Genomic DNA, 16151 nt, shown 5'->3' with positions numbered 1-16151 from the left:
CAATGACGTGATAGTCACCGGCAAAGAAACATGATGTGGGAATTTTCTGCCGAAGATAAAAGAAATTATCTAGAAAATAAAATACCTGGGATCATTAATGGTGGAAATTATTATCAAGGGTTAAATTCATTAGAATAAATTTAATATATAATATAATAATGTTTTATAGTTTACCTTTTAAAATATTTTATAATAATATTTGCAATCTCTTCAAAGATAACTAATATTTTCAATCTCCTTGAAAGATAACTTAACTGCTCATGCTGAAATAAACGAAGGCTCACTGTGCATGAATTTTCTGACACTAATGGATCAGGATTGCAATTGATCTGAATAATGCTTTGCTGATGTTTCATACAAGAGACTAAAGTCGCAAGGCAGCCAATATGAACAATTTTATTTCATATTTTCACGCTTGGTACTACCAAGTTTGTCTCATTACATCTATAATAACAGTATATACAAACAGCCTAACCTAGTTAATAAATAAAAAAATTATAAAACAAAAGAGAGGGTAGATCAGAAATCTCTCAGAAAACCTGTTAAGAGCATTAGGCTATACATGATCAATCCTTCATTGATCAACAATTTGTTGGATACATAAATACAATTCCTCCAACTAAGCTACCATCTCAACATGGACCAATTTCTGGGGCTTTAAATAGCATAGTGGAAACTACACAATGAGGAAACTAAATGATGGCTTGCTACATTTCACACACATTTTTATCTCCCCATCACAAACCCAACCCAAGTGGAAATTTCTAATCAAGCCGGGGAGCGTTGGAGCCCTTTTGCCCCTATCTTTCCCCACCATTTTCGAGTTCTTCTTTCAATATCTCCATTCCCAAGTTTGCTGAGCCTTGTCCTAGTCTCTTGTAATCTTGCCTTGTATTCTTTCTTCCATGTCTCAAATCTTAATTTCAATTTTCTAAATTCTGCATCAGAAGCAGGTTGTGCTGCTTTAGTGTCATTTAGTGCTTTGGCATCATCATCAAAATTTTGTCTCCGTTGCTCAAATTCCCTTGCAAGAACGTTGACTCCAATCATAGGGCTATTAGTCTCGCTCCCTACTACTACTCTTCCATCATGAACAGAACTAGGCATTTTGGTGGGTGTGCTTCCGCCAGGAGTTCGAAGACCTGAGGACAAGTTATCCTCAGAATCATAACAGCCAGGTGTTGCAAAAGGATCAGATAATTTACCAGGTTGACCAACAGTGTTATCAGGAGCAGGACTCTTTCTGGCTGCAGCAAGACTTGTCTGGCAATGAAATTACAATCAAGATACTTCAGCATATAAGTAATAATATTAACATCATGCGAAGAATCCATATGACAAGCATGGATTAGGTTTCCTATCAAACTAGGTCCATAAGCCAATGGCATTCTGCTGTTTTTAACATTTGATGACCATGAAGCAATTACAGTTGCAAATAAGATCCATACTAAATGACAAGTTAGTAAAGGTCTCCCCAGTTAAAATATTCTCAGAGCAACTTCAGCTACCTAAGCTTATAGGTACACTACCTCCTTTTTATAAATTCCTATCTTAACAAATAAAGACATTGTGTTTGCACCATAATGTAACCCAGTAAAGCTAATCCATTTGATGTTGAACAAATAAAAAGGTACACAAGCCTCCTCCTAACTGATGAAGATAATTATAACTACCCCAAACAGCTGTCCCATCTATGGTGGTTATAGACCTATTGACCAACTAAAAGTCCAACGTTTCATTGGCTAACCTTAGATAATGATCTCTGGTAAGCCGATACCTACCACTATCAAGGATATGTCTTCAATGGTTCAACTCAAGGTGCATTGTTCAAAACCATGTAAAGTTGACATTCCACAACAGCACATTTGCATTGAAATTGTTGTTTTAGAAATTTAAAATTTATTAATAATAATGAAGCCATCCCTATTATTTTTCTTGCTGATGAAGATATGCTCTTTCACTTGGTAAAGATACTCCCTCACAGGAAGATAACCAAAAAACTGGCCGTCAAGTACATTTTCTTTATTAGTGGGTCATTGTTGTCACAATATAAAGTCATTTTGAATGTATGATCTGTAGCCTTCAAAAATTAGATTAATTTCTTTACAGTTCTCTGTTTTTGTCCTTCTTGTATATTAAGAACAAAACAGGCATATTTATGAATTAATAAGTAAACTTACTTGCAATGAGTCCATCTGCATCTGCCATGTTTCTTCCATTTTTTTCATCTTTGCCTCATATTCTGACCAGCGTCTCTCAAACTGTTGTAATTGCTCCCGCAATGCAGCATTTTCCTCTTCCTTTTGCACTATAGTTGCTTCCGCTTTAGTAACCCTCCTTTGAAGGTCTGCCAAAATCGAAGTCTGAAGCTCAATTTGTTCTCGTGGTATGACCTGGTCAACATGGAAAAGTCAACTTCATTGTGTTATTTAAATGTACAGAAAAATGAGAACAGAAATATGCATCAAGGCACATGTAAGTTTTTATCACAGTTGCTATGGTGTTCCTGCAAATAATGATCAATCTTTGACTCCAGAGCTGCTTACCTTGTTTTTATGAGAAAAAAATTGTATCTAGTATTTTTTATCAATTCCCAATAAGATCATCCAAATAGCCAGGCGAAAGAGACGATCATGATGGCTAAAAACTCTTCAGGCACATGACAGTTATTAAGTTCAAGAAAGATTGTATAAGATGCATAATAAATGCCACATATGACATATTACAGATGCCTAGTCAATACTAGAGGGTTATTAATTTTATCTTGAACTCATCCTAACAGACAACTTTCTAGGTAACAATTTTAAATCATATTTTCCCATCATAGAGGAAACATGACCAAAATATGCTGAAGCAAATCTCTGTGCATATGATAACTGATTTGCTCCCAACAGAAACTGGGCTGGGCCTAATGCCAAATGCTATCTTATGGGGAAGGAGTACCCAAAGCTCTATAATACGCATATTACCCCTATCAAAAACCAATGAGAGAATTTAACAGATGCATCAACAAATGGTGAAGCGATCTTGTTAATAGCACTACAAAATGCAACACAAACAGACAGTTTTTCTTTTGATAGGAAGGATCTACACTCCAAAATTTATTCAGAGTTTTAAATGAATAATAATAATAATAATAAAAGGCACTTCCATCATGGGAATTGTAATCTCTATCCAAGCAAAACTTCTGGGCCTGAAATTAACAACAAAGGAGAAACCACAACTGAAAAATGCAATGTCTGCAACAAGCCAGAATTCACAAATAGGTGCCAAAATATGCAAGAATTCCGTAAATTACGCATGTCAAAGCTGTAGTGAATGAAATTAGCTTCAGTAATGGCTCTTGAGAGCTGAAACAGCGTCAAGAAGAATACCTTCAGTTCTGAAATCTTCTTTCCTAGCTTTCTTTTAGCATTTGGATTCAATTTACGCCTCTCATTGAATTGCTTCCGAGCCAACCACCCACGGATTACTGCAGGAGGAGATGATAAAAATACAGCACCGCATGCAAATATTAAGAGTAAAAACTGGCCAGTGGATAATTGTTACCAGATTGTAAGTATACAATTGCCAACAGCTTATTATCAATATCAACTGTGATGGGAGCACTAACTGTGCAACTCCTTCGCATGGACATGTACTTCCTTCTGGCATTTTCACCACGGACAACTGCATTTCAAAGGTTAACAAAATAAATTTGAAATTACAGCATACTGAATCAGGTCATTAGGATCCAAGAAAATCATCACAATAAGTTGCACCTAATGCCCCACCCAAACAATATTTTTAGTGCTTTAAAGCAATCAACAAAGGTCAACAACTAAAAGTTACTAGTGCGAGACACTGTGATTAGGATATGATAGACTAAAATCAATGTTGAAATGCAAAGTCCACTAAAATATAGAGAGCAGAACATCCCAACCAAATAAGATAACAAATACTCCCTTTTGTCCCAAAAGTTACGCTTACTTTTCCTTTTCATCCATCCAAATTATAGACCTTCAATGATCTTTCTTGAGATGATAATTTATTTATTAGCTTTCTAATATGCCACTTAATATGTATTAAAAATGTAAAATTTATTAATTATAAGAATAATTTAGTAATGATTCTAATGAAACAGTATGAGTAGAGACTATATTAGGAAAGATATCACAAAACTTTTTTAACTGTATTAGCAATATTTTCTTAATTTATGTGAAGATAACAATAAGTCTATTTTTCCGGGACTGTGGAAGTATGAAGAATTAAGTGTGCCTTACATGATTGTAATATTGTCACTCCTTGTTTCAGTTTATTAAAATCACGACGAGCGTGGGAGCCACGGAAACATTTTTGGATCCCAAGTATGCCTTGTAGAACCTGCTTTCTTTGATCCTCTAATCTAGCAATCTGTGATCCATCAACACATGATACATCAGTGAAGCAATTGACTGATAATCATAATATCATATCAAGCCAAAAAGCAATAAGCTAATTCAATATCCAAAACCAAGGATCAAGCTACTCGAGGTTTTAATTCACAAATAAAGTATCCTTCAAATTTGTGAGATTCCCAAGAGATGCTCCAAACCAACATCAGCAGCATTTTGATCTTGAAAGTGGATAGTTATGTACTTATGTTGCTTGTGTGACTAAAAATTACCTTCCCTCCAACTTAGATTTCCTCATATTCAAAATCCTATGTGAAACTGACAATTGCGTACAACTGATGAGAAATCAAAGCAACAACCAAAGAAGTCCAGAAGCATAGCTACTTCTCAAAAAGACATCACCTTCCATATAAACATCAATTTATTGCATTAAGGCTATAGATGAACCAAGTCAAGCTGATTTGAGATATATATTAGGCTCATTATTTTAATTTTGAGAATTCACACTTTTCTTGGAGCTAACTTGAAATTAGCTCATTCTCAATAAACTTCAGGCTCATACTCAACTCATTCTCAAACTTGTTACATAATCCTCAAGAGCCAAGTCCATAAAACTTCCTAGTTTTGTGATTATATGCTACTACTGTGTTAAAGTGCAACTTAAATGTGATAAATATAAAGGAATGTTCTATTTATAATACCTCTTTCTTTTCTTGACATAATGCCCATACAATGTATCATGCAGACGGTAGTGGCCTACTCTTAAGCATGCCCAAAGAGATCTATAGGTAACCAAATAGAAATACTCCACGAGAACAAAAGATTGATATGCCTCTTAATTAATTAATAGATATGAGAATCACTAAAAGATAAAGAAAGACCCTTTTATTTATTTTTTTTCCCAATTTAATTGAGAATATAATTTTTTTAACTCAGCAGTAAGTAAAGCTTTAATGACCTTTAGCGTATTGCTGTAATAGCAGGCAAAGTCTAACAATGCAACAGACTTTTATATTTTTTGCATAAGTCACGATTAATTTATTTCAAGCTGATAATTGGTGAGTTTTACAAACAGCTTAGCAAAATGACATATTTATTCTAAGCATGCATCAAGTGATTAGGCAGTTACTAAATAAACATATGTGTGATAAATCATGTCCAAAAGACCAAAAAGAGATTTGTTCTTATATGTGAGGTGATGAAAATTTCAGTCACTTGAATTACTATTGACAGTTGCAAAAGATCCTTGCTACTGAATTCTATACGCACCAACTTAAAGTTCAAATAATCAGAACACTAAAGGCAAAGTAGACACAAAAATCAACCAGATGTATAAAGTCCCTGACATCTATATAGGACAGGAGAACATAAAACATTTGAAACTGTTGTAAAGTACGGCTACAAACCTGGCCTGTCCGAAGGAACACTTTGGTATAACCAACTTGATACATTTCAGGGGCTACATTACATTGTTGTAGAACAGCAACTGATATGCTTAATGGATCCTGAGATGCATTTGTCTCCAAGAGTAGGAAGCCATACCTAAATCTTATGCAAGTTTAATACCCCAACCAGTAATCAAAAAGGAAACTGAACTAGCAAAGAATGCAAGGAGTATGTTATCCTGTACCTTCTCGCAAAGTCTTGATGAGTCATTCGAGTTGGATACCCAGATCTTGATATCCTAACCACCTCCAAAACTCCGCAACATCGAAGTTGTTGTGAGACAGTATTGTCTTCATAGACTCCAGGAAGCTGCTTAGTATTTGGTTTTATACAGCGAATGAAATGAGGTGTGGTGTCCTCCAGCTGCTGCATCAGTTTGAATAGTTGCCCCTACAGGCATGAAAGAGACACCCTCAAGGTTTCGCAAAACGTAATATCAAAAATGGATTATGCACTGACTAGAGCACAATTGTTGTGCTAAAAAATAAGGTATGCACTTGAATAAGTGACAAATACAATGGTCAGATGACATCCTTTTGTACTCTCTATACTTCCAGACAAGATATTATTTTTGAAATGGAAAAAAGAAGAGTTGATCAACAATTTAATAAAAAAAAACATATGATAGTTTAATAAAATTGCCTAGTTTTGGCATCCCATCTGAATTCTATCAATAGAAAGATGAGTGGATGTAAACACTATAGCATAACTGTCTACCTTGAACTTAGTACCAACACTTTGTGTTGAGGATTCCAATCCACCAGATTGGCTTAATGGACTTGCAAACAACTCAAGCAGTTGGCTATTGCAGGATGAAAGTAGCTGCAAGAAATCTGAGTGCAGCAGATCTCTGTTCTTTTCCAGAAAGCCATTTGTATCATACGCAACCTGATCAAACTCTAAATGTTAATAATATATACACAAACACATACACCTAACAAACTGGCTGAATTTAAAACTAATTTTTTACATCATTTTTAATAGGAGAATTTGCCTCTCAAATACTAAGATGTAAATAACCTAGAAATGGGTACGAACAGGGGAAAAAAAACAGCCACATAAGGATATACCTTTTATGTGTTACCATCAAAATTGGCCACTATTAAACACAAATTTACGCAATGGCGTTGTAGTTCTTCTGATATTTACTAGCTCTACTGCATAAACTAATGAAGAAGTACTTCATTTCAGATGCATAATTTTACGTCAAAAAATAAATTACCTAATGGATCCAACTTCGAGACAATGAACAAGGCCACTTCTTAGAAGATGCTGTGCTTAATTGAAAAAAATGAAGAAGAAACTTATGCACCGTGGTATTTAAGTTTAAATCTAACACACATGCACACAAAATAAAAAGGATGGAGGAACCATAAATTCCCTTGAAAAATTACATGCCTTGATTTCATCTATAATGTTAGCAATGAGCAAAAGGACTAACTGTCAAAGTTGTGAAACTGACTTGAAGGGTTCAAACAGATGGGGGAAAAAAATCAAACCTCCTCTACAAAAAGCATAACTGACCTCACCAGCATAATGATGAATGACAAAAGTCCTCCCTCTTTCAGCTTTAAAGCAAGGATTACTGCTCAAGTGCTGCTTAAGCTTATTGGCGAAAGTCAAATCAGTGGCATTAGGGAAATTTGATTCCTCATCCAACAAAGACAGTAGTCCTAAAGGTTTCTGCAAAAAATGAATGCAATGGAGGAGGAGTGACCACTTTAAGCATAATAGCAAACACTCTGGTTTTGGAAACCAACAAATCCCAAGAAAATAATTAATGCATCAATTGACAGCACTCAACCATATATCACATACCAGCTGAATACCATGGTAATATTCTTGAAACAATAATTAGCTCAAAAGCTAGGGCATATACACCAAATATATATTAAAATTAATGGCCTATATATATGCCCAAAGTACTTCAGATAGTCCAATGCCAATAAAACAAAGTGAAGAATCCAAACAACCAGCATAAAACAAAGCAGCACATGAATAATACAGAATCAGAAAGGCAAAAAATACCTTTTCAAAGAGGTTTAAGCATTCTTGGTTGTCAGCAAAATCAACTTTAGTCCAGTCAATCCCATCCACTTCATAATCCTAAAATTAATAAGAAACTATAAATTTGACTATCTAGACAATCAGATCAAAATAACAATTACAAGGAAATTTAACTGGTGAAAGACAAAATACATCCAGCAAGATGAGACTTATGTCAGAAAATGATAATGTCAAGCATGATAGGTGCGTAAAACAAAGGCTGGTTTCAATTGGGGTTGATCAGAAAGCCTCATAGCCCTGGAATCTGGGTCTTCTTCCATTATAAAATGAAGAGTCATTTTATCATTTACTGGCATTTTAATGAAATAAGTTATGGCAACAAATTTTTTGACTTTGGAGAACCAAGAGAGAATTATGCATGCATACGAGATACAGAAAGTAATGGACTGTTTCCTTCAGTGTAACCAAGAAAGTTCCTAGAAGGGTGCCCTAATCGTGATATGCATGGAGTAACGTTAAGGCTGCTAAAGATCTAAGATTCTTACCTCCTGCTCAAGTTTAAATAGATGCCTATTGAAATGTTGTTGCAGCCTCTCATTTGCATAATTTATGCAAAATTGTTCAAAACTATTATTCTGAAAATTTGAAGAGTTTATCATCATCAGCATTCAGCAATACAGTGTCCAGCACTTAAAGCATTACCAAAGAGAAAAATCAATCATAAAACTTGTGTACCCTAAATGACTCAAACCCATAAATATCAAGGATATTTATGGATCTCCCAGTATGCAGTTTTTCCAATCCAAGGGACTTGTTGATTTGATCCACAAGCCAATCAAACAAGCTTGCAAAGATAAACTTTGCCAATGCATCTCTTCTGTCAATTGCCTGAATACAGGATAATTAAGAACACTAAATAAATTCAAGCATTTGGCAAATAGTTTACAAATATATGATAGGTGTGCAGAACATATGCGAAAAAGTTTCTTTTAAATCAAGAAATAAAAGTACCTGCTGCCATGTCAATTTTTTAACAATATCATCCTTCCCACATCGGATTTTATGGGTTGACAAAAGTAGTGTCAAGTCCTGGATACTAGAACCCATCAGCCTGGCAGCATTGGTAATAGCTGTAAAAAGTTAATAGTAAAATCAGTAGTATTTCAAATAAAACTCCATGTAATCATGTCATGCATGTAATGCTGGCTACATGTATATCCTATGATGCATGTCTAATCACATTATTAGATTTATGATATTCTACTCATTCAGCTTACTGGTTATTTTACTACATATACATTCCTATTCTATCATGTAAAACCTATTGCACCATCATAACTTTAGGAAGTGCATTACAGTTAAGATTGAGCACATCAAATTGCCATCAGAACATTTAGAGTGAAATTTCAACCGAGTCTACTCCTTTCGATCAGTGATAAACATGAACTCTACTGGCAATCACCAAATTCTATTATTTGCCAAGAAGGAAAATTAGACTTCCACTACTAGAATTAAAATTTAAAGCTGCCTAGTACTTCTATAATCACTCTGACTCGGCACTGACATATTAAATATATTCTATCAACAAATATGATCCCAACTCTCCAACACAGCTTAACAAAATCAATAAGATGTGTACATCTTTTGTTTATGCCTAGAAAACAAACTTGAGGCAGTATCACTTATAATCAAACAACCAAAGCTGCAGTAGACACAAAACACGCATTAGAAGAGACACCATCAAAAGCATATCATTGTGGTTTTACCTTCATCAGTCAACACCTCCACGTGATTTTCATCACCAATTACGTGAAACGATATGTTTCCAAGCCACAATATTGCAGCAAGCAGGGCAAATATCTCCTCCTGATCAGCTTTGCAAATTTGAACAATGTCTAAGGCTTCCTGGAGAGATGAGAAAACAACCCCAAAAACAAAAGAAAAGTATCATCCTTAAAGCCATGGGGAAAAAATGAAGTAAAAATGAGGCATTAACCCTTTAGCTTGTGGCAGTTAAACTTACCATAAGCTTATGAAAGTTCAGAGAATCATCAACACCATCAATTACCAAGCACTCACTCTGGTTAAGATAGTTGTACTCACTAGCCATTTTAAGGTTCAATCTCTCTGCAAAGTAAAAAATTAAAAAATAAAAAAAAGAGGAAGGGACCCCGGGGTGGGGAGGGGGAAGAGAGAGACAATGAAGTTAAAATGGATGTAGCAATCAATAGTTTTAGCTTTTCAAGGAAGAGGTAGCTGTTGTTAACCAAAGCTCAAAAATGAATGCTGTCTGTGTATGCAATATTTTTGTACATCACCCTTTAAACTGAATAAGAGGTTATAATTAATTAATTATAGAAACATCAACACCACAAAAACACATATGTTCCACAAGTATAATAATAGAATCTGTTAAATTTGGGTCAGACCTAACTCACCCCTTGAGCTAGCTTTTGGGGAGGAGTGCCTATGGCCCATATAAGGGGCACATTACCCCTTTCCACAACCGATGCGGGATTCAACACAACCCCTCACGTCCAGAATTTTACTGGTGCGTGACATATTTTATAAGAGGCCAACATCGGATGGAGAGGCTCTGATACCTTGTTAAATTTAAGCCAAGCCTAACTCACCTCAAAAGCTAGCTCAAGGGGAGGAGTGCCTACGGCCCATATAAGGGGCATATTATCCCTTTCTACAACCGATGTGAGATTCAACAGAATCAATTAACATGACAAGACAATCAGTTAAATGACCAAGTAATTTTGGTAATAAAACGATGTCAATGTCTATAGAAGGCAGCAGAGATTCATTCTACAGGGTCTTAGCAACAACGCCTCAATACAAGAGTCTTTTATGTCAATGCATGGCAGATATATGCAATAGGCATATAAGCCTAATACAGATTACTTATGACAAAAAACTCTTGAAACTTAGATGGATATTTCATGAAAATTTTACCTCTAAGAATTGATGGAGCACCAGCACAAAGTAGGTAAAATATATGGTATGATCTTTCGCCCTTGGCCAGCTGAACTACTCTAGACTGCTCAAAAGAGACACAAACAAGTTTAGAAGTCAAAGAAGATGAAAAATAAATCCAAGATAAAATTCAGGATTGAAAATTTACCTTTTCTAGCAGAACTATGCACAAGCACCAGAGGAGAATCAGCATTTGCATATGTCAGAAAATTGTCAAATCAGTTTCTAAACAGACATCATGAAATTGCACACTGATAGAAACAATTCACTTAACTTGAACATACTTACAAGTTTGAATTTTAGCACCACATATCTTCCCTTCCGTGCTGAAATGAATTTCAATCAGCTTCCCCTGTGCCAAAAGGAAAAGTGCAGAGAAAAGTGTAAAAGTGATGCACATCCAGGACTAACTTATCCAATGAAATAACAAAAAAAAAAAAAGGAAAGAGAGAAAAAGGAGTCATAGCAACTCACGAATCTACTGGAGTTGCTATTCCTGGATGTTTTTGCATTTCCGAATGCTTCAAGTATGCTGTTGGTCTGAAGAATCTCATGTTCTATGCCTCCAGTGCCACCACCAAGAGTAGCCAAGTATTTCATTGCATGCTTTGCTGTTTCGGTTTTCCCAGCTCCACTTTCACCACTATAGGAGAAATATTAAAATAATTGATAGCTACACAAGTATCCCAATCATTTTGAAACATTAAAGTAGAGATTAAAGAGTAAAGACCCAGTACAATAGAAGATAAGAGAAAAATTAGGAAAGCTCAAAAATACTTGAAAAGATTAAATAAAACAATAAAAATAAAGAAAAAAAAACCACTAACCTTATAACTAGAGATTGATTTTTTTCATCTGCAGATTGAAATCACCAAAAGGAAGGCAAAAAGAAAGAGGGACTCAGCAACAATACCAAATTCAAGTGCAGAAGGAAAAATAAATAAAGGATTCATTGACCTCTCATCATATCATTGTAAGCAGTGTCCGCTAAAGCATAAACATGAGGACTATCCATGAGCTTCTGCCTATAAGCCTTGATAATTTCATTTCCATAAAATGGAACAGCTTTGAAAGGATTTACAACAATTAAAGCTGGCCCTGCTTTGCTCTGCAGGAATGTGAACAAAAGAAACATTGAAAAATAGGAGTTGAGACAAGACCAAAAAATCTTAATAGAAAGAACATGATATGAGACAAAGGTTTCTGTTGCACTTACATAAATCATATCCTGAGAATATCTGCACTTAAGATTGTGAAAAACTGATGGCTCATTCAAATAACTAAGCTTTATAAGATCATCTACACCCTCAAGGATATCTGGATTTGCAGGCAAGAGGTCTGCAGTAGACACCTTAACAAACTATAAAAATGAAATAACATTATTTCAAGTTAGACTCCACCTACACGAGCAATTGAAAGATGTTTAACAAACATTCAGAGGAGAAAAGGAGCTTACATTTCCACCTGAAAGTGAAACAACTGCTTCATCCCCTGAAGTTGAATGTATATTCCCTGAACCCCATCGCCCATTAGCTAGTTGACACCAGATACTTAGTTTCTGGAAGAATATAATCCCCTTAATAGATCAATTTGGCTTTCACCAACTTTCACCAAATAAAACTTATCCATAAGAAAAATGCTTCTCACGGGAAAAAATAATTCACACGGAACCATTAAGGAACCAATATCAGTAATTGAAATCATGAATGAACAACCTAACCCCTCTAAAAATTTCAGCTATATATTACCCACTAAATTAAGTGAATGTGGATTAATACTTATCCACTCATTCCAACAATATAACAGTTAACATGTATCCTTGTCGCACTACCCTGCACCTGCCCATCAACCATAATTACAAAATAGATTCACATTTGAGGTTATTCTGCCAATGATATAACTATACATGAGAGGAACTGTTCTAATGTTATACAGGGTGAAACATCTCCTATGGCAATGTGGAGGCACCTATGTGTCCCCAACCATTGTAAAAGGTTCCAACTCCTAAAATTTCAACATCTGCCCTAAAATCCAAAAACCCAAAATAAAAAAAGTAAACCTTAAAACCATAAGCATTCCTATTCTAGCAAATACTATGACCCAGTCCTTTTCTAGGCACTCCAACAACTTTAGTTACAAACAGTCCACCTAGCAATTATATTGAAACAATAAACACCAGATAGATCAGAAGGAAAAAAGAAGATTGATAATTCACTATTCCTTTTTCTTAACATATATAATTACCTTCTTGATAAAATAACCAATGTTGTCCTCCCACTCTGGCTCTTCTGTGTTTGGCGTTGAACTAATCTCAAGCTCCTTTGCTGGCTCATTCTTCTCCTCCGCATAAGGACTTGAGTCCACACAATTCTGATCTTTCTTCATCTTCTTGCTTCCAAAACTTCCTGTCGAGTGCCCTAACTCCTTTTCCTTCTTCTTAGTATCCTCCTCCTGTTTCTTAACTTCAATTTCCACTTCACCCTCCATTTGGCCGTTGGCATCTACCTTGAAGTCAGTGGGCAGTGAGTGCCGCGCAGAAGGAAGTCGAGCCCTTGAGGTGGGCCGAGCAGGCAAAGCAGGTGGCAGCTCTTTGGCCTTCTCCAAGGCCTCATCTCGCCGCCGCAGCGATTCCAGCATGGCCTCCAATGAGCTCCTTACCGCCGATGCCGCTGACGCAGACATCATTATTTATTGTAATTTATTCCTTAATTTACAAAATCCTGAAATGACACAAAATTTTCAAAAATAAATTCCCAAGTTTAATCAGATTCCACAAACTCAGAAATTCGCTACCCAATAACAACACATTGTAAAATAATAAAAATTAACAAATACTCAAACAGCTATGAATACCGAATTTGGATCAAAATGTTAAAAACTTTACACTCGCAACTTCTCTCAACACCTCAAGACTGCTTTACAAAGACAGAAACTTCAAAACATTGAGATGGCAGACTCCTGCAACCCAATTACTGATACAAAGTCGAAATGGATTTCATAAACGCCAAAATGCGAAGGAAAAAAGGGAGAGGAAGCAAAAAAATCCTTGTTTAAATCACAGCGATACACGTCCTTAAAAACCAATCTCTGCGATAACAAAAGCTCGAAAATTTTGCAGTTTTCTTATATACACAACGTCATGAACACGCAGCATAAAAAAAGAAACCCTTCTGATTCAAACTTCGACAAAAAAAAACGGAAAAATGGACACAAATTCCAACAAAGAAACTCAGTCTGCCACTAAAATCTCAGCACTGGGGTTTAATTAAGATAAAATTAGAAATAAATACGCAGCCAAAAACCTAATTGCAATCAAAACATCCTTGCCAACCATGCTTACAATTTCATAATCCCGCAAAAAAAAGGTGTGTCAATGAACGCCACGCCACGCCACCTCTCCTCCACAACCACAATTCCCGAAGAAATGAATTACGATAAGAATTGCAGATTCCGATGGCTAGAAATTTGAGGGTTCGTTAACAGGTAGAACGGGGGAGAAAATAAAAAGGAAATGTGGCCATTGTATCTGTTTCCACCGTTGCGCGAAAACACAAATGCAAAAACGAAACAAACTCTGTAACAAGCTTGATTTGCTAAATGGGAGGGTGAAGGTTGTTAAGAAGAACAACCAAACTCACACAAAGGAAGGTTTCTGGTTGTTTTGCGAAACCCATCTCAATCTTGGGGTTGAAGGAAGAAGAAAAGAGAAGTGGGGTTTCTGTTTTCTGTTTCCTGAAACAGAATTAAGCTCCTGCTGCTGCTTCTTCTTCTTCTTCTTCTTCTTCTTCTTCTGCTTTTGCTATTGTTGTTATTGCATTTCCATAAATTCAAAATTTTCAGGTTAGGTGTTGGGTTGGCGAATTCGTTTCTTCTGAAACGGTCTAGATCTGATTAAAAATAAATAAATAAATAAAATATATATTATTACAATTTCTCTTTCTTTTTTTGGAAGAGAAAAAACAAAATGCTTAGCTAATTGCAAGCACTCTGGAGTTTGGAACCCTGTAAAAGCTGAGAGGGGCAAGTTGCTGCTAATTATTTTGAAGCTTTTTTTATTTTTTTCAGCTTTACTATTCTATTTTTTGAAATTTTTAATGCCAAATTCCCTTATGCCCTTTATGGTGTTTTTTTTAGGATAAACTATAATTTAGTCCCTCTGATTTAGTGAAATATAATATTTCGTCCCTCTATTTTAAAAAACCTTCAATTTAATCCTTTATATTTAAAAAAACTGCAAAATAGTCCCTACCATCAAATTTTCACTTAACCTTCCGTTTATTTTAATAAAAATGACTAAACTACCCTTTAAGTAAAAAAACTCAAACAAACATTATTCACTCCATCCCAACACAAAAAGAGGAGGAGGAGGAAGAGGAGGAGGAGGAGGAGGATCGGGAGGAGGAGGAGAAGGAGAAGGAGGAGAAAGGATCGGGAAAAGAAGGAGAAGAAGAAGAAGAAAAAGAAGGAGGAGGAGGAGGAGGAGGAAGAGGAAGAGGAGAAGGAGGAAGATGAGGAGAAAAGGAAGAAGAGGATCGGGAAAAGAAGAAGAAGGATGAGGAGAAAATATTAATTTAGTCATTTTTATTAAAATAAATGAAATGTTAATTGAAAATTTGACGGTAGAGACTATTTTACAGTTCTTTTAAATGTGAATGATTAAATTAAAGGTTTTTTAAAATAGAGAGACGAAAGGTTGTATTTCACTAAATTAGAGGGACTAAATTACAGTTTACTCTTTTTTTTAATATCCAAACCAATCCACCAAGATTTTTTTTTTTGTATGCCAACCCATACTTGTAAAATCTCTTACAAATTAGGGAGAGTTGTCTATTTGGAAAATCGACCAAATTAATATTCCCTTTGCTAAAATGCCCACCTAAATTTTCATAAACATAAATTTCTTGTAAATAGAAATAGAATTTTACCTTCAAAATTAAAACTCCATTTGTTTCATTCAAAATATTTTTTAAAAAATATTTTTTTATATTTTCTAGCATTTAAGGTATTTAAAAAATTAAGTTAATAAAAAATATTTTCTTAATTAAAAAAATAAATTATTTTTAAAAAAATAATTTTAACTTTTAAAATAATAAATTATTTTTCGCATTTTAAAATATTTATTAAAACATCTATATATAAATTTATTAATAAATTTTATATTTTAAAATTAAAATTAAGTAATAAAAAATAAATTATTTTATTAAAAAGTATTTTTTAAGAAAATATTTTCCATAAATTATTTTTTTAAATATAAATTATTTTTGCAAACCAACGAATTGTAAATAAAGTAATTTGAAAGCATATTTTTTGCATTTTTAATCATGGTACTTGCAATAGCAAATA

The 16151-nt window shown here is 34.7% G+C and overlaps 1 protein-coding gene across 4 annotated transcripts; it reads right to left on the bottom strand.

The window, feature by feature from the left end:
* Positions 1-370: 370 nt before the first annotated feature.
* Positions 371-14826, bottom strand: LOC110610506 (myosin-2). 4 transcript variants are annotated; one of them, XM_021750450.2, is made up of 26 exons: positions 14149-14826; positions 13053-13528; positions 12265-12366; positions 12025-12168; positions 11766-11916; positions 11636-11663; positions 11283-11451; positions 11097-11160; positions 10957-10970; positions 10788-10872; positions 9850-9953; positions 9593-9731; positions 8838-8956; positions 8562-8714; positions 8372-8461; positions 7848-7925; positions 7344-7502; positions 6537-6707; positions 6004-6209; positions 5780-5915; positions 4263-4392; positions 3550-3669; positions 3375-3472; positions 2181-2393; positions 1206-1263; positions 371-1142 (listed from the first exon to the last, which is right to left on the bottom strand). In XM_021750450.2, exons 2-26 carry the CDS (start codon positions 13491-13493, stop codon positions 769-771), a joined length of 3546 nt encoding a protein of 1181 aa, XP_021606142.1. In that variant the 5' UTR covers positions 13494-13528; positions 14149-14826; the 3' UTR covers positions 371-768. The 4 variants fall into 4 exon arrangements, with proteins under 4 accessions (XP_021606142.1, XP_021606140.1, XP_021606141.1 ...); XM_021750448.2 differs by having other exon boundaries at positions 371-1263; positions 14149-14825; XM_021750449.2 differs by lacking the exon at positions 14149-14826 and adding an exon at positions 13693-13848 and having other exon boundaries at positions 371-1263.
* Between the last annotated feature and the right edge of the window lie 1325 nt (positions 14827-16151).

Source organism: Manihot esculenta, chromosome 3, assembly GCF_001659605.2.
Source record: "Manihot esculenta cultivar AM560-2 chromosome 3, M.esculenta_v8, whole genome shotgun sequence".
NCBI lineage: Eukaryota > Viridiplantae > Streptophyta > Magnoliopsida > Malpighiales > Euphorbiaceae > Manihot > Manihot esculenta.
This window is presented reverse-complemented; position numbering and strand designations above follow the sequence as displayed.